General features: G+C 39.3%; 1 protein-coding gene across 1 annotated transcript; it reads left to right on the plus strand.

Moving 5' to 3' along the window:
• Window positions 1-21659: 21659 nt before the first annotated feature.
• Window positions 21660-22007, plus strand: LOC110539504 (large ribosomal subunit protein P2-like). Its single transcript, XM_060384567.1, has one exon. It carries the CDS (start codon window positions 21660-21662, stop codon window positions 22005-22007), a length of 348 nt encoding a protein of 115 aa, XP_060240550.1.
• The last annotated feature ends 693 nt before the right edge of the window (window positions 22008-22700 follow it).

Here is a 22700-nt window from a genome sequence, read left to right on the forward strand (position 1 = left end):
CTCCTTTCAGAGGCCCTCTGTGGTGGGCTCCTGTCCTGTTGCCTGTTTTCTCCCACTTCTGATGTCCATCTTCTTTGCCTTTTTGAGTGAGAATTGATCATCTTACCCAGGGTCCTCCTTCTTGTTTACTTCTTTAGGTGTACAGATTTTAGTATGTTTATCCTATATTACATGACTAATGTCCACTTATAAGTGAGTATATGCCATGTGTGTCTTTCTGCTTCTGGGATATCTCACTCAGGATGATCTTTTCTAGTTCCCACCATTTGCCTGCAGATTTCATGATTTCCTTGTTTTAATTGCTGAGTAGTATTCCATTGTGTAAATATAGCACAATTTCTGTATCCATTTCTTCCCAGAGAGACATCTAGATTGTTTCCAGGTTTTGGCTATTACAAATAAAGCTGCTAAAAACATGGTTGAGCAAATGTCTTTCTTGCATATTTGAGCATATTTTGGATATATGCTTAGGAGTGGTATAGTTGGATCTTGAGGAAGCAATATTCCTAATTGTCCTAGAAAGAACCAATTAATTTCCAAAGTGGTTGTACAAGTTTACATTCCCACCAGCAATGGAGCAGAGTTCCCCTTTCTCCACTTCCTCTCCAGCATGTGTTGTCACTTGAGTTTTTGATCTTAGCCATTCTGGTGGATGTAAGGTAAAATTTCAGGGTCATTTTGATTGTATTTCCCTGATGACTAAGGATGTTGAGTATGTCTTTAAACGTTTCTCTGCCATTCCATATTGCTCTATTAAGAATTCTCTGTTTAGCTCTGTACCCCCTGTACCCCACTTTTTCTTTTCTTTTTTAATTTTAATTTATTTTTATTTTTAATTACACTTTATTTACTTTGTATCCCCCCTCTAGTTCCCTTCTTCCTCCCCTCCCAATCCTTTCCTTCCTTCCCCTTCTGCAAGCATGCCCCTCCCCAAGTCCACTGGTAGGGGAGGGTTTCTTTTTCTTCCTTCTGATACTAGTCTGTTAGGTCTCAGCAGGAGTGGCTCCATTGTCTTCCTCCTTGGCCTCGTAAGGCTGCTCCCCCCTCAGGGGGAGGTGATCACAGAGCAGGCCAGTCAGTTCACGTCAGAAGCAGTCCCTGTTCCCATTACTATAGCCCATGGCAGTTCAGTGTCCAAGTGTACCCCATTTTTTAATTGGATTACTTGATTGTTGCTATTTAACTTCTTGAGTTCTTTCTATATTCTGGATATTAGCCCTCTGTCAGATATAAGGTTGGCGAAGAGGCTTTCCCAATCTGTAGGCTGTCGTTTTGTTCTGGTGACAGTGTCCATTGCTTTACAGAAGCTTTTCAGTTTCATGATGTCCCATTTATTGATTGTTAATCTTAGAGCTTGTGCTGTTGGTGTTCTGTTCAGAAAGTTGTCTCCTGTGCCAATGAGTTCAAGGCTCTTCCCCACTTTTTCTTCTAAGCAGTTTGGTGTGTCTGCTTTTATATTGAGGTCTTTGATCTACTCGGACTTTAGTTTTGTGCAGGGTGATAAATATGGATCTATTTGAATTTTTCTATATGTAGACATCCAGTTAGACCAGTACCATTTGTTGAAGATACTTTCTTTTTTCCATTGTATGGTTTTGACTTCTTTATCAAAATTCAAGTATCCATAGGTATGTGGGGTTTTTTTCTGGGTCTTCTATTCGATTCCATTGATCCAGCATTCTGTTTTTGTGTCAGTACCATGCAGTTTTTATCACTATTGCTCTGTAGTACAGCTTTAGATCACGTATGGAAATACCTCCAGACAATGGCTGGCTCTTTAATCACCTCTCCCTGAGGGGGGAGCAACCTTACCAGGCCACAGAGGAAGACAATGCACCCAATCCTGATGAGACCTGATAGGCTTGGGTCAGAAGGATGGGGAGGAGGACCTCCCTTATCAGTGGACTTGGGGAAGGGCATGGGAAGAGATGAGGGAAGGTGGGTGGGATTAGGTGGGAATGAGAGAGGGGCTACAGCTGGGATACAAAGTGAATAAACTGTAATTTATACAAAAATAATTAAATTTTAAAGGTCACTTTGTGAAGAGATGTCCAAAAGGGATAAAATGCTATTGGCATCTCTTTTCTTGATTAGAAGATAGTGTAGACACAGCTAAGTTGTTCTATTAATTCCCAAGCTCTGTGCTTTCGCTCAGAATCTGTATGGTTTCATGGGAGCAAACAGGTCCTTGAATTTTACAGAGAGGAGAACACTAAGCCTTTCCCAGCTAAGAACATAATCCCTGAACTTAAGTGCTCTGACTTCATCTCTTAAGGCAGTTTCGAGTGGAGGATCTGACAGGCTACTGCCTCCTAGAGAACAGAGTTTCATCGTGCTTGGCAAAGTGTTCAGCTAGGAAGTCTTTTTGTCAGGATTTCAAGCTGGTCCAGCTTTCTCTAATGAAAGCAGAAATTCTTCTACCCAGTCACAAGGATGTGTGTTTAAATCTAGTGACACCTTGTCTAGACAATGTGATGTTTTTACCCTGTTTCCTTATTTGTTCTTCATGATCTCAAGAAACTTATCCACAAGTTAGCAGACACAGAGTGCTAACTGCCTCAAAAAGGAAACTTGGTCACCAGCACAATGACTTCCCAGGAAGGGAACTATCACCACTGGCTTTCAGTGGACAGACAGGAAGAAGCCTACAATGATACACAGTATGACCCAAACTTATTCTCACCATATCCATATTTTTAGCTCTTTTCCATTTTATAACATTGACAAAGTATGTTTATCTGTTTATTCCACAAATATATATATATATATATATATGTATGTATATGTGTGTATATATATGTATATGTGTTTATACATATGTGTATATATTATATGTAAACATATACTGCATGTATTTATATTAATACATATGTAGATGAAAGTGTTCTAATCTTGAGTATATAACAGACACCTGGTAGGTAAAGTGTGTGCTATTATCTACTCCCCTTTATTATTCTTTAGATCCTTAAAAAGACTTATAGAACTAATTTATATGTGTTTATCTTTCTATGTGCAGGCATGTGTGCATGTGTGTGCACATGCATGTGGAGCCTAGAGGTCAACATTAGGAATCTTCCTTGAGCAAGTTTACAAGCTATTTCATTTGCGCTTTAGAGAAGCAGGAGAGAAGACGCATCCTCAGTACTGCACAGAAATAGAATGAAGCTGGAAACAGGTCTCCACATTTGAAGCCCTGAAGACCTCAACATGTTTCCACCCATCTACTTTATCTCCTTATTGTTCTGTACTTGTATAATCCTCTTCATACTTTTTCCTCCCATTTGATGTGCATGTGCATACTATGTGCATGCTTGTCCACATGCATGTTGATATGTGTGTACTCATACCAATGTGTGCCAGTGCATTTGCATGTATATGCATGTTGCATGTAGAAGCGGAAGGTTGGTGTCAGTAATCATCCTCCATTGTCTTCCTCCTTACCATTGAGATAGAGTTTTTCAAACTCAGACGTTACTGAGATGGCTAGTTTTGCTATCCAGCTTTCTCTATGGAGCCCTCCCTTATCTCCACTTTTTGAGAATGGACATGCTGGGGATATGAGCACTGATATTCAGATCCACATAACAAGATTTAACAATAGAGCAATCCCCATAGCCCATTCCTCTGTAATAAAAATTGTATTCCTTCTTTAGTGTCCTGACAAAAATAGCCCCTTCATCATATTTTAATAGAATCTGTGTGCTATAATTTATTTCTATATGACTTGACTCTACATAAACATTTTGATAATAAATCATACTTTTGTCAATACTTCTAAAGGTAAAACTAATAACAACATTTTTCATATATAGAATATATTAAATAAGCATTTAGCAATCACCTTTTATATACCAGAAACAGGTCATTAAAATATTCATCTTGGGTTAAAAAGAGAGAGAGAGAGAGAGAGAGAGAGAGAGAGAGAGAGAGAGAGAGAGAGAGAGTTGATTGTCTAAGATATGCAAGTGTGATGATTGGAATGACAATGGCTCCCATAGGCTCATATGTTCAAACGCTTGGTCTCCAGTTGGTAGAACTGCTTGAGCAAGCTTAGGAAGAGTGGTCTTGTTGGAGAAGGTATATCACTGAGGGTGGGACTTGAGGTTTCAAAAGACTCCTGTCATTTTGAGTTAGCCCTCTCTGATTTGTAGTTGTGGGTAAGAATTTGAGCTCTAGGCTGCTTTTCTGGTGCCATGCCTGTCTGTGGCCATCTTCCCAACCATGATGGTGATGACAGCTATAACACTGTAACTTTAAGCAGCAAATAAAGCCTTCCTTCTACAAGTTGCTTTGGTCGTGCTGTTTTGTGACTGCAATGGAAAAGATATTAAGACACCAGGTAAAAATTTAATGTACAAGTTTACATTCCCACCAGCAGTGGAGAAGTGTTCTCCTTTCTCCACAACCTCTCCAGCATGTGTTGTCACTTGAGTTTTTGATCATGGCCATTCTGATAGGTGTAAGGTGAAATCTCAGGGTTGTTTTGATTTTCATTTCCCTAATGGCTAGTGAGGTTGAGCATTTCTTTAAGTGCTTTTCTGCCATTCGATATTCCTCTACAGAGAATTCTCTGTTTAGCTCTGTTCCCCATTTTTTTAAGTGGATTACTTGGTTTGCTGCTTTTCAGCTTCTTTAGTTCTTTATATATACTGGATATGAGTCCTCTATCAGATAAAGGGTTGGTGAAGATTCTTTCCCAATCTGTAGGCAGTCGCTTTGTTTTGATGACGGTGTCCATTGCTTTGCAGAAGCTTTTCAGTTTCATGAGGCCCCATTTATTGATTGTTGCTCTTAGAGCCTGTGCTGTTGGTGTTCTGTTCAGGAAGTTTTCTCCTGTACCAATGAGTTCTAGGGTATTCCCCACTTTTTTTTCTAGCCGATTTAATGTGTCTGCTTTTATGTTAAGGTCTTTGATCCACTTGGACTTCAGTTTTGTGCAGGGTGATAAGTATGGATCTATTTTCATTTTTCTACATGTACACATCCAGTTGGACCAGCACCATTTGTTGAAGATGCTATCTTTTTTCCATTGTATGGTTTTGGCATCTTTGTCAAAGATCAGGTGTCCATAAGTGTGTGGGTTTATTTCTGGGTCCTCTGTTCAGTTCCACTGATCCACCATTCTGTTTCTATGCCAGTACCATGCAGTTTTTATAACTGTTGCTCTATAGTACAACTTAGGATCAGGGATGGAGATACCTCCAGAAGATCTTTTATTGTAGAGGATTGTTTTAGCAATTCTGGGTTTCTTGTTATTCCATATGAAGTTGAGAATTTTTCTTTCCAGGTCTGTAAAGAATTGTGTTGGTAATTTGATGGGAATTGCATTGAATCTGTAGATTGCTTTTGGTTAGATGGCCATTTTTACTATGTTAATCCTGCCAAGCCATGAGCATGGGAGATCTTTCCATCTTCTCATATCTTCTTCTAGTTCTTTCTTCAGAGACTTGAAATTTTTTTTCATACAAGTCTTTGACTTTCTTGGTTAGGGTTACTCCGAGGTACCTTATGTCATTTGTGGCTATTGTGAAGGGACTTGGGGAGTGGCATGCATGCAGAAAGGGGAGGGAAGGTGGGATCGGGAGGGGAGGAGGGAGGGGTTTATGGGGGGATACAAAATGAATAAAGTATAATTAATAAAAAAAATTTAATGTATAACTCACAAACTAGAGAGAAAGGAACATTCACAGAACAACTAAATACACTAATCAGAATTTCACAAGAGCATCAGTTGCATACATTTGGAAAAAATAGGTATAGATGGGTTACCTACTACATGTCAGATGTTATTCTCATCCAACATTCTCACAGATAAGGGAAGGTGTTTGCAGTCACTGAGCTCCTGTTTTGACAAGCACAATTTTTATGACTGTACTTCTAAAGAATAGGAAATGCAGTATTTCGCACCTAGTACATGCCAGCTGGAATCTAGACAGCATTTTCAGACATGGGAAAAGGAATTCATTATGATTCAAAAGGGCATTATCCATTGTGGCATAGCAGTTAATCTTGATTGTCAGCTTGACAGGATTCAGCTCACAATGGGAACAAATCTCCGAGATCGTCTGTGAGGGATTTTGTAGATTAGGTTAGTTAAGGTGAGAAGATTCTCAGGCTGAACAGAAAGAAGAAAGGGAGCTGAGCAGGTGTAGTCATTCTGTGTGTCTCTGACTGCAGATGCAGGCTTACCAGTCATCTCCCATTCCCGCCCTCCATGTTTTCCTTCCATGATGAATCATAAACCCTCAAGCCATAAGACAAAGCAGACCCTTCCTTCCTTATGTTTCTTCTTGTCAGATATTTTGTCACAGAGTGAAGAAAGTGCCTAATAAACATGAGAGCTTTTCTAACACAGAATAATAATTACATTCATTGAGTACCTCATTGATTCTACTCCAAAATAAGTCACACAGAAGGAGAAGCAATACTTCAACTTTTGAGTGCAACATATTTGGCAACTGTTAGTCTAAAATAAAATCCATGTATAGAAAAATAAACAAGCTTGCATTAATTGTTCAGTAGATGTCAGGTACTACTTCAGCACTTCAACCACACATGAGCAGAAAAGTATGCATTGACTGTCCAGTGTATTCCTGGTAGTAATCAATACACCTCACATATGACATATGTAAGTAAGGAGGAACAGAAGTATAGCTCAAGAACTGGTTGTATGTTGAGGAGTCTAGTCACACACAGCTAAGTACATAGGAAAGCATTGGTTACCAGGGGCTATGTTCAGATATTTCTTACACATAAGGAGAAAAGGCAAACAAACATTTAGTATTAACTGTCATCTAAGAAACCTTCTAGTTCAACCATTTGTATGTTAAGGAAACATTAAAATGCATGGTCTTAAATAAATGCTGTTACAGTAATGCATTGCTAGAAGGAAAAAAACTGCGTGCACACATTCTATTGGTTAGCTGTCTAATATTTAAGTATTATCCTAATACAGCTCCTTCACATAGACAGGGAAAACAGTGAGAATGACAAACCACTGAATAATATACACCAAGTATCATTAGGGTATTATGCTCATCACATACAGGAGCAAATCAAAAGCTTACTGAACGTCTACATTCTAAGCACTTCTATAACATCACAATCTACACACACATTAGAGAATGTATATATGTAGTTAAGCCCCATGTACTCCAGTTGACGTTGACCTACATGCTTTCTCGCTCACAGATGAAGCATGTCATCATTCTGACTACATTCTATCCCACACCTTCACATACTTATGGTAAATAACTGACTGGGTGTTTGGTTTAGATGTACAATGTCTCTCAAGGTTTCATGTGTTTGGGCTCTTGGTTCCCAGTTAGATGATACTGCTTTTTCAGGTTGTGAAACATTTAGGAGTTAAGGCCCTGATGCTGAAGGGGTGGGTCACTGGAAGGTGGTATTATGGGTTGTAGGTTGGCTTTACCTAGGAGTTGTAGATCTAGTTCTTTCTGCTCCCTAAATGTTGGTGATATAGCCTGTAAGCAGCGTGGACATGAGTAGGTCCTGCCTGTTGCAGTGCGTTTCATGGCTTGATGGACTTTATCTCCTCAAATTGTGAGTCAAAATTAATTTTTCTTCCTTGACGTTGCTTCTTGTCAGTTTATTTGATCACATTGGTAAGAAAACTGAATAATACAAAATGTTTTCAATACCTTGTAAGTGTCAGGTACTGTTTAAACACAACTTAAAAGCACAATGGAACAAACCTACAAAGAACCCAAGGGTTTAGTTTCTGCTAGTTACTATTTTATTATCAGCTCAAAGATAGTCTTAGGAATTAGAGTGCTATGAAATATGTAAAGCACACCTGCTGTCCTACTCCAGTAATAACCACACACCATAAGGCAGAAGTAATATTCTTAAGCACACTGTATACACTGGAAATTCCTTCCTGTAACAAAAACAAATAGGTGAAGGAAAACAGCATATAATGCACAGCTGCATGTCAGATAGTATTTAACCACGATTTTACTCACATACAAAAGCAATGGACAAGTTTGCAGTGAGCATAGAGCAATCTATAGGATATTGCTTTAATTTTAGTGATGAAATGAGGATTTATTAACCTCCCAAGATAAGACAGCTGGTTCTCAAATATATGCCTATAAATAAGTTCAATAACCTCATTGTTTCATCAAATCGCATTTTGTTATAACTGTAACTTTGATCTGTTGCATTCTGTCTACAGTGTGTTGACTTGTATGTATTCTGTCTACCAGGGAAAAGTCTCAAACAACAATGCCAGATATCATTACAAACTTACATAGATAAGAATAAAATATGCATGTATTGATATCCCGGGACACACACACACCTGTGCAATTACATCATATGCTATATCCAGGAGAGAAGAAACTAAATATAAATTCAGAATTTATGCTTATTTCTTCCTCAGTAGGAAGAAGAAACAAGATGACTTTGAGTGCCTGGAGCATGGTAGGCATAACTACACCACAACATTAGAAGGAAGGGGAAGCATGAATTAGTCTTCTGACACGGGGCAGGTGCTATTTTAGCACCATCTTTTCTCTAGATATGGGAATTAAATAGTTAGGCATAGTCCTTTCCAAGAAGAAGTCTCGCGTAAGGGCCAGGGCAAAGTGTACACTGAGGAAGGAGTTTATGGAAGCATTCTGAAGCTTATAATTATTTACACATTTAAAGAAAGTAAAAGTTATCTTCTAGCACTTGGAACATACAAAGTTTTACATAACTGCAGGTGGGGTATGGAGCTATAATGCACAAAACACCCAGCCGACACTAGGGTTCATTGTAGGAAAACAAACCAAACTGACAGGGAGAAGAAAGCAATCACTGAATGTCTATTTCATGTCCTTTCCTAGTACATTTCTCACATCTGAGAAGGAAACCAGGATTGCACTGAGCATGACTGATAAGCCAGGAGCTGTCTAGTCTGATGTTACTGACACACAGCCGAAAGGAATAATACTCATTTGATCACCTGGTAAAACAGAGATGCTACAGTACCATAGCTTTGCTCAACATAAAGGTGGGAAATGAGCCGCTAGCATCTGCAAGGTACAGCTGTGATGCAGTTGCATTGTTCCAGGAAGAACTGAGCGTGTAGGAAATTCCCAATGTTGTCATTAGTATAGGAGTACAATACCAACAGCACAGGCTCTAAGATCAACAATCAATAAACGGGACATCATGAAACTGAAAAGCTTCTGTAAAGCAAAGGACACTGTCAACAGAACAAAACGACAGCCTACAGACCAGGAAAGGATCTTCACCTATATCTGACAGAAGGCTAATATCCAGAATATATAAAGAACTCAGGAGGTTAAAAAGCAATAAATCAAGTAATCCAATTAAAAAATAGAGTACAGAGCTAAACAGAGACTAGCTGTCTGCACAGCAATATTGAATGGCAGAGAAACACTTAAAGAAATGCTCAACTTCCTTAGTCATTCATGAGGTAATGCAAATCAAAATGACCCTGATATTTGACCTTACACCCATTGCAATGGCTAAGATCAAAAACTCAAGTGACAACACATGCTGAAGAGGATATGGAAAATGGGGAACCTTCCTGTATTGCTGGTGGGAATGTAAACTTGTACAACCATTCTGGAAATCAAGCTGGTGCTTTCTCAGAAAATTAGGAATAGTGCTTCCTCAAGATCCAACTATACCCTTCCTAGGCATATATCCAAAATATGCTCAAGTACACAAGAAGGACATTTGTTCAACCATGTTCATAGCAGCTTTATTCAAAGAGCTAGAAGCTGGAAACAACCTAGATGTCCCTCAACAAAGGAATGGATACAGAAATTTTGGTACATTTACAAAATGAAATACTAAACAGGAATTAAAAACAAGGAAATCATGAAAGTTGCAGTCAAATGGTGGGAACTAGAAAAGATCATCCTGAGTGAGGTATCACAGAATCAGAAAGACACACATGGTATATACTCACTTACAAGTGGATATTAAACATATAATATAGGATAAACATAGTAAAATCTGTACACCCAAAGAAGCTAAGCAAGGAGGAGGACTCTGGGTAAGATAATCAATTCTCACTCAGAAAGACAAAAGGGACAGATATTGGAAGAGGGAGAAAACAGGAACTGGACAGGAGCTACCACAGAGGGCCTCTGAAAGACTCTACCCAACATTGTATCAAAGCAGATGCTGAGACTCATAGCCAAATTTTAGGCAGAGTACAGGCCATCTTATGACAGAAGGTGGAGATAGATAGAAGCTCCAAAAGGAGAGCAACAGAACCAAAAAATCTGGTCCTAGGGGTCTTTTCTGAGACTGATACGCCAACCAAAGACCATGCATGGAGATTACCTAGAAGAGATGTAGACCATGGCAGCTCAGTCTCCAAATGGGTACCCTAGAAAGGGAGAACAGGGACTATCTCTGACATGAATTGATTGGCCTGCTCTTTGATCATCTCCCCCCTGATGGGGAGCAGCCTTACCAGGCCACAGAAGATGACAATGCAGCCACTCCTGATGAGACCTGATAGGCTAAGGTCAGATGGAAGGGATGGAGGACCTCCCCTATCAGTGGACTTGGAGAGGGGCATGAGAGGAGATGAGGAAGAGAGGGAAGGAGGGAGGGAAGAAAGGAGGGAGGGAAGGAGGGAGGGAGAGAGGGAGGGATTGGGAGGAATGAGACAGGGGAATACATCTGGGATACAAAGTGAATAAACTGTTATTAATACAAAAAATGAGATTTTTTAAAAAGTAGTATAACACCTACTAGGATTAAAGTGAAAGGCGCAAGTATGCATTAAGCGTCTGTTTATGCTACCAGTGTTTCAGGTAACATTTTGTTCTTTCTGAGACAAAAGGCACAGCATATACTGAGTGTCTTAAATATGTCAAGCACTATTCTAGTATAGGAGTAATCATGCAAAGAGGGAAAAAAACAGTTTCCAAAGATTGTCTTGAAAATACTATCCAGCATCCTCATAATGGAAAAAAAGAAGCAGCCATCACTATATGCTTTTTTAATAAGACAGGAAGTTTCAGACTCAAATTTACCAACAAAAAGCAGAAAGGTATAGTCATGAATAGAGGATGTTGATTAGGACCGATACTATAATGTGACATAGCTTACACAGCAGGGGAAAGTAATCACACAGCAGTAAGCAGTCTGGACAAATAACACTCTAGCATCTGTTATAAACCAGGCTGTGTTCAGCAAAGCATTGCTCACTCACAGGAAAAAAGAAATATTGTGTCCACTAAGTGCCAGTGTATGCCAGGTTCTGTGTGAGTATCTTAGTCCTGTGTAAGACATGAACTACACATGATTTTAATGCTAAGTGGATTCAAAACAGTATTCTACTATAAAATGCACTCCTCAAAGAGCACCACCATGCTGTGAGTGCCCAGTATTAATTAGATGATATTTCAGTATAATGATGATTAACCATAAATGAAAGAGAGAAGAGGCCTTAACATCTAGTTAAGCCTGACATCATTCTATTCCAATTTACTCACATGCATAAAGAGGAGGAAATAAACCATCGAGCAGCTTCTGTATAGAAAATGTAACATTCTCACACATAAAGAGAAAAAAGAAGCAAGCATGCATCCAGCGCTTACCACAGGCCAGGTGCTGTGCAAACCCAGCATCACTCACTCAGGAGGCAAGGAAGAGAGCTCATACCAGGCACTGAACACATGTCAACACATCATTTCTCTCACATACGCTTATTTCCTTTCTAATACAACAGTGAGGTTGTACTCGAATCACATCTGAGAGGCAGCCTAGTAGCTCATTAACATGTGTCATTCAGGTTGCTCTAACACAGCACAAACCACACGAGGAGCAAGAAAAATATGTTCAATATGCTCTTGATATATGTCAGATTCTAATATATTGTGGCATCATTCACACATGAATGAAAGGGCACAAGCATTAATGGATCATTTTAAACCATCCACTGCCTATTCTTGTATATTACTCACATACAGAAGAAAAATGATCTTGGATGGTATACCTGGTGTAAGCCAGGAATAACATTGTTTTATACACAGTGGAGTTAAATGACCGTGTATCCAGGCCTGTAAACATGAAGTATTATTAATTACAAATGTACTCATATGGAGCAGATGTCAGGAGCATGTAATAGGCACCTGGGACATGCCAAGTTATATTATTCACAAAATTACATAGACAAAGGAAAATGGATGTATAAAGCGAATAGTGTGTCTGAACTGTATTTTCATTAAGCAAAGCTGATAAGAGGATGGTAGACACATGAGCAACTCGAACAGGCTCCACCTGACTTAGATGGGACCTATTTCACATAAATGAGCAACAGGAATTAAGCACTTAGCATATGGCAGATATTAGCTAATAAATTATCAAACATTCTGCTGTTTCTCACCCATCGGATAAAGAAATAACATGCCAGCTGACCCAAAAACTGTTCAAATACACGCTTACCCACTCATGAGAAAAGGGAGGGGGCATGCGCTGAGACCTGAGCACACACAGACAGGATTCCACTTCAACCCTATTCAAATATAGAGGAAGCAAACTGAAGGAAAAAGCAAGAACCAGGAGTCACAATTCTAGCAAAAAGATCTTCCATGCTCATTGGTCAGTAGGATTAATATAGTAGAAATGGCCATCTACCAAAAGTTATCTACCCATTCAATGAAGTTCCCATCAATATTCTAACACAATTCTTCATAGAAGTTTAAAGGACAATCTTAAGCTTCATATGGAAACAAACAAACAAGCAAAAATCCAACAACAACAAAGAACCAGATAGGTAAAACAATCTTAAACAACAAAAGACTGCGGGAACTATCTTCATACCCAATTGTAATTTCAAGTTGTACTACAGAGCTATGACAATTTTTAAGGCACATTAATCAGTGAACTCTAATTGAAGACTCAGAAACAAATCCTCATAGTTACAGACAGCTTAATTTTGATGAAGACTCTAGGAACACATACACACACACACACACACACACACAAGACAGTATCTTTAACAAATGGTACTAGCCAAACTAGACAGCTGCATGAAGAAAAATCCAATACTTACCACCTTACACAATGCTCAACTCCAAATAGATCAAAGACACCAGCATAAAAGCAGACACAGAACCTGATAGAAAAGAAAGTGGGAAATAGTCTTGAACTCATTGGCATAGGAGAAGACTTTTCTGAACAGAACACCAATAGCACAGGCACTAAGATCAACAATTAATAATTGGGACCTGAGGAAATTGAAAAGCTTCTGCATGGCAAAGGATTCTGTCCTTCAGGCAAAGTGGAAGATGGCAAAAGACTTTACCAACTACGTGCCTAATACCCAAAATATATGAAGAATTAAAAAAAATAGATATCAAGAAAACAAATAACCAAATTACAAAAAAAGGGTACAGAAATAAACATAGAATTCTCAAAAAGAAAACTTCAAATGTCTGAGAAACACTTAATGTCCAATATTATTGGTTATAAGGGAAATGCAGATGAAGACTACTTTGAGATTTTATCTTAAAACCATAAAACCACCAGAGGATTAAAACCAATATAGTGACAGCACATGCTGTTGGGGTTGTAGAATAAGAACACTCATCCAATCTCCGTGGGAGTGCAAACTTTTACAGTCACTGTAGTGTGGTAGTTCTGCAGGTGGAACTCAATCTACCTCAAGATCTGGCTATGTTAATCTTGGGCATATACCCAAGGGATGCTTAATCCTATCACAGACATGCCTGCTCAACCATGTTCATTGCTGCCCTAGTCACAGTCGTCAGAAATTAGAAACAACCTAGATGTTCCTCAACAGAAAAAAAAAATGAATGAAAACAATGTGGTTCATTTGACAATGGAGTTACACAATCAGCCGTTTAAAATTTAAGCAATCAGCCATTTTAAAAAGAAGAAGAAGGAAAGGAAGAAGGAAAGATCATGAAATTTGAAAGTAAATGAATGGAATTAGGAAAAAAAATAATAATCCTGAGTGAGGTAACCCAGAACCATAAAGACAAATACAGTATGTGTTCCCTTATATGTGGATATTAAGTCAATGAGCACCAAGATACAATCTGTATAGAATAAGCAACATGGGGGGGGGACAACACAGATAGAAAGGAAACTAGGCTAGTTATGAATAGATGGGAGATGAGCCAGGAAGAGCAAGTAAAGAGAGGGAGGGAATGGGGAGACGGAAAAAGGGAATAGGAAGAGAGACAAAATTTAAAGGCCATTTTAAGGAAATAGAATAGAAATGAAATACACTAGAAGCTTCTTAAAATATATACATACATGTAGTAATATAAATGATATCACTAAATATTGAGGGAAACAGAGGCACAAATGCCATTTCTTGTCCCTAAAAGTAAGCTTGCAGTGCTGGGATTGGGTTACATCTAATTGAGTTGTTGGCTAAAGGGGCCCTATGGGAACCCCCCCCCAAGCAACCCAAACTGTTGCCAAGATTATAGATTACTCTCCACAAAGTGACAACAAGAACCCATTGCTACAGAGAACACGTACACAACTAATTGAACATGAAAAAGGTGAGCTGGTGCCTACATAGATCCTTCAACCCTATGTGCTAGCATCTTTGGTACAGGAAGGAACTGTGCATGTTACCAACAGAGAAACATAAACTCCAACCCAGCTACAAACCCATTGATCTACAATCCGTCCTGTTTGCAAGCTATACTAAAGCAATGGTGGCACAAAGCTGGCAGGAGCTAATATCTGATTTGACTGAGGGCCCACTCTGCAAGATGGAACCCAAACTCACACTGCTTGGATGGCTTGAAACAAGAGCGAATATGAACTAGGGGAAATACTACTATTTTGTTAAAAGAACATAGCATAAAATGACTCCTCACAACAATCTACTACATTCAAAGATTCATGCCTTCCTTGCTCAGCCATCATCATAGAAGCTTCCTAAAGCAGATGGGAACAAATACAGAGACTCACAGGGAAACAATGTGCAGAGAGAGAAAATCAAGGCCTTCTACATGCAACAGGGCTGGTGCACACATGAACTCACAGAGACTGAGGAAGCATGCATGGGGTCTGCTTGGGTCTGCAGCAGATGGAGTTCTGGAGCTGAAAGAAGTACCCACATGCTCCCATCCTTAATACAGAAACCATCTTCAATTGATAGCCACTTGAAAATGAAAATTTAGTTTCCCTCAAGAGAATCTCACTGGGGAAACAAACTTTTCTTTTCTTTTCTTTTCTTTTCTCTTCTTTTCTTTTATTTTATTTTCTTCTTCTTCTTCTTCTTCTTCTTCTTCTTCTTCTTCTTCTTCTTCTTCTTCTTCTTCTTTCTTTACATCTAGATTATAACCCCCTCCCTCCTCTAAACTATGAAGTGTAGGCTGCATACCCAGAAAATGAAAGCAACAGAATCTTTGGAGATTCTTTTTCTTATAATATCATGTCAGGCAATTTCCCCTTTTTAAATTTTTTTTTTATTTTTTTATTTTTATTTTTCCTTTACTCTTTCTACCCAATCTTTCCATAGTGTATATATTACAGCTTCCAGTTTATAGTTTTTATGAGATTGCTAAGTGTATATAAAACTTGGATCTCATATCAGAGGCAGTCCTTATTCCCATTACTACGGAACCCATTTAGACACTGAACTGCCATGGGCTACATCTGTGCAGGGGTTCTATGTTATCTCCATGCATGGTACTTGGTTGGAGTATGAGTCTCTAGAAAGACCCCTGTGTTCAAATTTTCTGGTTCTGTTTCTCTCTTTGTGGAGTTCCTGTCCTCTCCAGATCTTGCTATTTCCCACTTCTTTCATAAGATTCCATGCACTCTACCCAACAGTTAGACATAAGTCTCAGCATCTGTTTTGATAGTCTGCAGGGCAGAGCATTTCAGAGGCCCTCTGTGACAGGTTCCTAATGGCCCGATCTTTGATCACCTCCCCCTGGGGGGGGAAGAAGTCTTACCAGGCCACAGAAGATGACAATGCAGCCACTCCTGATGAGATCTGATAGACTAGGATCAGAAGGAAGGAGAGGAAGACCTCCCCTATCAGTGGACTTGGGGAGGGGCATAAGTGGAGAAGGGGGAGGGAAGGTGGGATTAGGAGGGGAGGAGGGAAGGGTTTATGGGGAGATACAAAGTGAATAAAGTGTAATTAATAAAAATTAAAATTAAGAAAAAGAAAAAAGTTGCTATTGTAACATGGACTATTGTCATTATCTTAATAAATGTACATATTTAACTAAAAAAAAAGTTGGGTCTCTGTTTCTTGTGCCTTCTCTTGTGTTTTTTCCCTTGTTTGTTTATTTAGCCCATTTCCTAAGTGTTAGTTTTGTTTTATCTTATTTTATTTACTATTTTAATTTATTATTATCCCTTAGAAGCCTGTTTTGTTTGCTAATAAGAGGCAGAAAGCTGGTGGATCTGCATGAAAAGAAGAGATGGGGAGAAATGGGAAACACTAGAGGGAGGGGAAACCATAATAAGGATATACATGCATGAGAACAAAATTTATTTTAAGTAAAAGAAAATTGAGATGGAAAGTAATAGTAATTATGTTTTTGCCATCTCATGGCTTTTAACCTTTCCACAAAAAAAAAGAAAAAATAGTATCCAATGATTTTATTTGAACATTTGAGAATTTATTAATCTTAATGGATCTTGTCCACAGAACATTTAAGATTTTTTAAAATATTTTGACCTATATATTATCTAAAGTTTATACATCCCAAGTATAAAATGAAGTTCCCAGAAAAAAAATCCCATCTTGAAGATAAAACATACCAATTGATTGGAGGTAATGATTGTGGCATATTGAAAAGTTATAGATCCAAAGTCAAAGTTAAGTTTAGTTGCCCAATAGGCATTCACTGCTCATCTTTTCATCTATAGCTAAAAATCTTTGTGAAACAACATCTATTTTGGAACATGGGAGGGAGGGGTTCTGTGATGACCATATTCTTGGGCTTTGATCAGTCACATTGCTCAAGAATAAACTCTCTTATCCTCCTCCAGAAAATAAACTAACAAAAACAGCTCTAGCATTTATTCACATTTACTGTGCTTGCAGTATCAGGCCCATTTGTCAATTTAAGGACAGCACATCATTATTTACACATATACAGAAATAAGGAAGCATTTGTTAATTATGTGTCTGTGTGTTCTATTCAATTTACCTATTTCTATGGGAAATTCTGACACAGGTGGTGAACACATTTGATATTATTGGACACTACATATTTAGTCATGCTTAGTTCATGAAAATATATTCAAAACTGATATTACTTGTATAAGGAAGACCTAAGCAAGCATTCTTTGAGCACTCCATATATTCAAAAAGTATTTTATACACCATTACCCATGCACAGTGAAGCACATAAGATTTGTTTAAGTGCCAGGCACGCAACCGATACTTCTGCAAAGCTGATCAACTCTGATAGGAGTGGAAAGATTTAAGCAGACCTTAAGCTTCAAACAAATGCCTGCTACACTTCTACTGTAGCATTATTGACTCTAATGAGGAAGAATTGAGCCTGTGAGGGTACATAGTACATCTTAAGTACTCGCACATAGAGATGAAAATGAGCTTAAATTGAGTGCACAATGCATGTCCAACACTGTTCCAAAACAGTTACTCAGTCCAAGGGTAAGGAAATAAAACTGAATTGAGCCTTAGAATTTCTTTCAGACACAATTCTAGCACTGCCACTAAGAAGGGAAGGAAATCAGCATGTACTGGTCAGCTATTCAGGTTACTAGTTAAAAAATAATTGACTCTGCTAGGTGTGTCTTTTTATTGGAAAATTGAGTCCATTGATATTGAGAGATATTATGACAAATGATTGTTAATTCCTGTTATTTTAATGTGTGTGTTTGTGTGTGCTTCCCTTCTTTTGTTTTTGCTGGTGTGGAATTAATTTCCTGTGTGTTCTTGGATGTAGTTGACCTTGAGTTGGAGTTTTTCTAGTATTTTCTGTAGGGCTGGGTTTGTGGCTAGATATTGTTTAAATTTGGTTTTGTCTTGGAATATCTGTTATTCCACCTGAGAGTTTTGCTGCGTATAGTGGTCTATGTTGGCATGTGTGGTCTTTCAGAGGCAGCAAAACCTCTGTCTGGGCCCTTTCTAGCTTTTAAAGTGTCTGTTGAGAGTCTGGTGTCATTCTGATAGGTCTGCCTTTGTGAATTACCTGGCTTTTTTCCCCTTGCAGATTTTAATACTCTTTCTTTGTTGTGTAGATTTAGTGTTTTAACTATTACACCACAAGAGGATTTTCTTTCCTGGTCCAATCTAATTGGTGTTCTATATGCTTCTTGTATACTTATAGACATCTCTTTCTTTTTAGGTTGAGGAAATTTTCTTCTATGATTTTGTTTAAAATATTTAAAATGGTCCTTGGAGCTGGGATTCTTCACCTTCTTCTATTCCTATTAGTCTTAGGTTTCATCTTTTCACAGTATCCCAGATTTCCTGATGTGTCAGGAAATTTTTAGATTTAACATTTTCTTTTATAAGCCCAAAGATGCTAAGTAATAAGAAGGGACTAAAGGAGTATGCTTGAATCTCACTCAGAAGGAGAAATAAAATACACATCTGAAGTAGATCAAGGGAGGAAACTGGCTGGGAGGGGAGGTGGGGAGAGAAACATGGGATCAGATGTGGGGAGAACATGAGGGAGGGAGCAACCGGAGAAAGAATGAAAATAGGTGTAGGGGGGGGCATCTCTGGGACAGGGAAGGTTCCCAGGAGTCTATAGGGGTGACCCTAGCTGAGACTCGTAACAGCTAGGGATATGGAGCCTGAAGTAACCACCACCCATAGCCATGGGGAATCCCAATGGAGGGCGTGGGACACCAACCCACGCATAAAACCTCTGACTCAAAATTTGTCTTGCCTATGAGAAATATAAGGATAAAAATAGAGCAGAGATTGAGGGAATGACAAAGTAATGACTGGAACAACTTGAGACCCACCCCAAGAGAGAGAGACAACCTCTGACACTACTAATGATACTCTGCTATGCTTGCAGACAGAAGCTTAGCATCACTGTCTTTTGAGAGACTTCATCCAGCAGCTGATGGAAACAGATGTGAAGACCCACAGTCAAACAATAGGCCACGCTCAGGGAGTTGTGTAGAAGAATGGAAGGAGGGATTGAGGGAGCTGAAGGAGTTAAGAATATCACAAGAAGACCTACAGAGTCAACTAACCTAGGCCCATGGGGGCTCATAGAGACTGAACCACCAACCAAAGAGCATGCATGGGCTGGACCTAAGCTCCCTACACATATGTAGCAGATGTGAAGCTTGGCCATCATCTGGGTCTCCTAACAATGGAAGGAGGGCCTGGCTCCGAGTCTGTTGCCTGATTTTGGTTTACCTTACCCTAGCTAGCCTGCCATGTCTGGACTTAGCAGGAGAGGGTATGCTTAACCTTGCTGTGACTTGATGTACCTTGGTGGGTTGGTACTCATGAGGGGCCTCCCTTCTCTGAGAAGGGGAGGGGAAAGGGAAGATGGATCAGGCTGTAAGATGATTAAATAAATACATGGAAAAGAAGCTACTAACATGTAGCAAGAAGAAAACATAAATGCTTCTAAATGCTTTGATCCCCTGTAGAGCACACTGATGCACACAGAAAGGAAAGGAACAACATGGAACAGAATGGAGAGGAAACTAACATGTATCCATTTAGCATATGCTACACTAACTTACACATATGGGAAGAAAATTAGAATGGTTAACTCCTATAGTTAGTGTACAACTGATATTCTTCTGGCATAATTCTTGAATAAAAAGAGAAACAAAAATCATGTAGTATCAAGTAGTTTGCATGGATCACGAGTGATGGCTGGGATTCTCAGCTGATGACATTTAGAATCACCATGCAAATGAACCTCTGGGTGTGCCTGTGAGGTTGTTTCTAGATTGGGATTGCTGAGATAGAAAGGCCCACTCTAAGTTCTTGCATCACTATGCCATAGGCTGGAGTGAATGTGCAGGAGAAAGTAAGCTAAACATCAGCATTCTTTTCTACTTCCTGACTGTGGATGCCATGTGACAAGATGCCTCTTGGTCATGTGCCAAGCCTTTCGCTCCTTGATGTTCCCTTCTACCATAAGACAAAATAAACCCCCACCTGCTTAATTTTCTCATTATAAGATGCTCTAATTGTAACAATAAGAAACATAACAATATACCATGCATTACTTTTATAGCATGACTCAGACATAGAAAGAAAGAGGCCATGCAGTAAACCACCAATGTAATCAAAGGTGGATTGTGGTTTCAATTTATTCACATGTAAGAGAAGATGCATATCAGTAATGAAGTTGTGCTATAAGATGAATTGTGAATGGTAAAAAAATGGAAGAGAAAATTAACACTCATTAAGTGCCAAGTATATCACAAGGAACTTATGCCATACAGAAAAAAAAAAAAAAAAAAGTTAAAAAAAAAACCACAGAAACTGCATGCCTCACCTAGCACAGACCAAACTGCGTGATAGAACAATTTCATTTACACACAGGGGAATGAGGTAAACTTGGATCAAGTGCCTCACATATGCTAGACATTATTCTAACCTAACATTATGCACTCAGAAGTCCATGGGGGGATTCAAGTATTTGTTCCATATCTTATATATATCAGCAATTATTCTATTATAATCTATTCCATTCAAAGAAAAAAACAGTACAGACCTAAAGCATCTGATACTATGCATTGCTATTTCAATATAGAACTTAACTGATTAAGTAAGTAGCATATGCCAAGCAGTTCTCTGGTTCAACATGCCCTTAAATATGATAAATAAGTCATGAATACACACACAGAGAGAGAGAGAGAGAGAGAGAGAGAGAGAGAGAGAGAGAGAGAGACTACATTTAGCACCTAATTTAAGCCTTACACTATGTTAGCAGGGCATTAGTTACACAGTATAGAAGATGGATGTCACCTTTTGTAGATAGAACACAGTGTGTATAATGTTGCCAATCTGTTAGAAACAGAAAGGAAGCATCCATTAAGACTGGAGCTCTACAAGAAGATCAACAAAGCTAAAAATAATATGAACCCAGGGGCTCCTGCAGAGACAGATGCACCAACCAAGGTCCATGCATGGAGAGGACCTAATACCCCTGGTCAGATAGCTGATAAGCAGCTCAGTCTCCATGTGGGTTTCCGAGTAAGTGGAACAGGGGCTTCCTCTTTCATGAACTCTGCCTACTCTTTGATCACTTCCCCCTGGCGCTTCAGCCTTGCAAGGCTACAGTGGAAGATGATCCAGGCAGTCCTGATAAGACATGATAAGCTAGGGACACAGGAGGACAACTCCCCCTTTCAGTCAATTAGGGGAAGGAGGCAGGGTGGAGTGGGACAGGGAGATGATGATGCAGGGGTCTACAATCGGAATAAAAAATGAATAAACTTTAAAAAATTAAATAATGAAATAAAAAGACTGTTGCATGGGCGAGGGCAGTCCACTGATGTCGACTGAGTTGGCTGGCCAGCTGGGCTGCCGACAGGGGTTGGACCGAGAGGCAGGAGGCTGCCGGGCATCAAGGGGTGCACGGCCTCCCATGGTTGGAGGCCCAAGGTGGCCTCACTTGTTGGCTAAAGAGGAGGGGGAAGCAGAAGGCCTCTGGGGTATGGCCTTTGCTCAGTCCCAGTGAGCATGCATTATGTTACCTGCTGCTCACCACGAGGACAACTCCTCTCCCAGCATGGAAGACATCAAGAAGATACTAGACAGCGAGGGCCTAGAGGAGGAGGATGACCGGCTCAACAAGGTCATCAGTGAGCTGAATGGAGGAAACACTGAGGATATCATTGCTCATGGTGTTGGCGAGCTCACCAGGGTGCCTGTTGATGTGGCTTGGGCCATTTCTGCTGCTCCTGGCTCTGCAACTCCTGCTGCTGGTTCTGCCCAACCCCCACTACACACCCCACTATACACTACAGCAGAGGAGAGGAAAAAAATGGAGTCTGAGGCGTTAGATGATGGCATGGTTCTTGGCTTGTTTGATTAAATTTTTGTAAATAAAGCCTTTCTATGTATCTTGAAAAAAAAAAAGACTTGCATGTTGCTGTGAGATTAAGTCTCTACTTAATGTAAGAAGTTGCATGCATAAAGTTTTACCAATATGACTGCCTCAACATGAGCTGAACCAAGACAATAGACGTGTTAAAGTGAATGAGGAAAAGGCTGTGAGCCTCAACCCTACACAAAGAACTACAGGACTACAGGCATCTAAGGAATGCCAAGTACGTGAGAAACAATTGTCCCCAGGGAAGAGCAGACCAATTAGTTATCTCATACCAAGTGGTCATCCCTAAAAACAAACACAGAAGTAACACTATACAGAGACTGAGCACGTTGTATTTATATATTAAAGAAGGGATGTGTTTATTCATATACATCTATAAATGTAAAATTAATTAATTGAAAAGGAAACCATGAATTGAAGAAAGAGAGCAGGAGCAGAGAAGGGGATATATTGGAGAATTTGGAGGAAGGGAAGGGGAGGGGGGAAATGCTGCATCATATTGTAATTTCAAAAGAAAAAGAAATAATTTTAGGGAATGTTTTATGTGCAAGATAACGATTTTGAACAGACATCTTCACAGATGTACCATGGGAAAAGTCTATATGACTAACTATATATCCAGTAATTTTCTTGAGCATCCTTGCTTATATAAAAGTGAGAAAAAGCAGGCTAGCA

Source organism: Meriones unguiculatus, chromosome 5, assembly GCF_030254825.1.
Source record: "Meriones unguiculatus strain TT.TT164.6M chromosome 5, Bangor_MerUng_6.1, whole genome shotgun sequence".
Classification (NCBI taxonomy): domain Eukaryota; kingdom Metazoa; phylum Chordata; class Mammalia; order Rodentia; family Muridae; genus Meriones; species Meriones unguiculatus.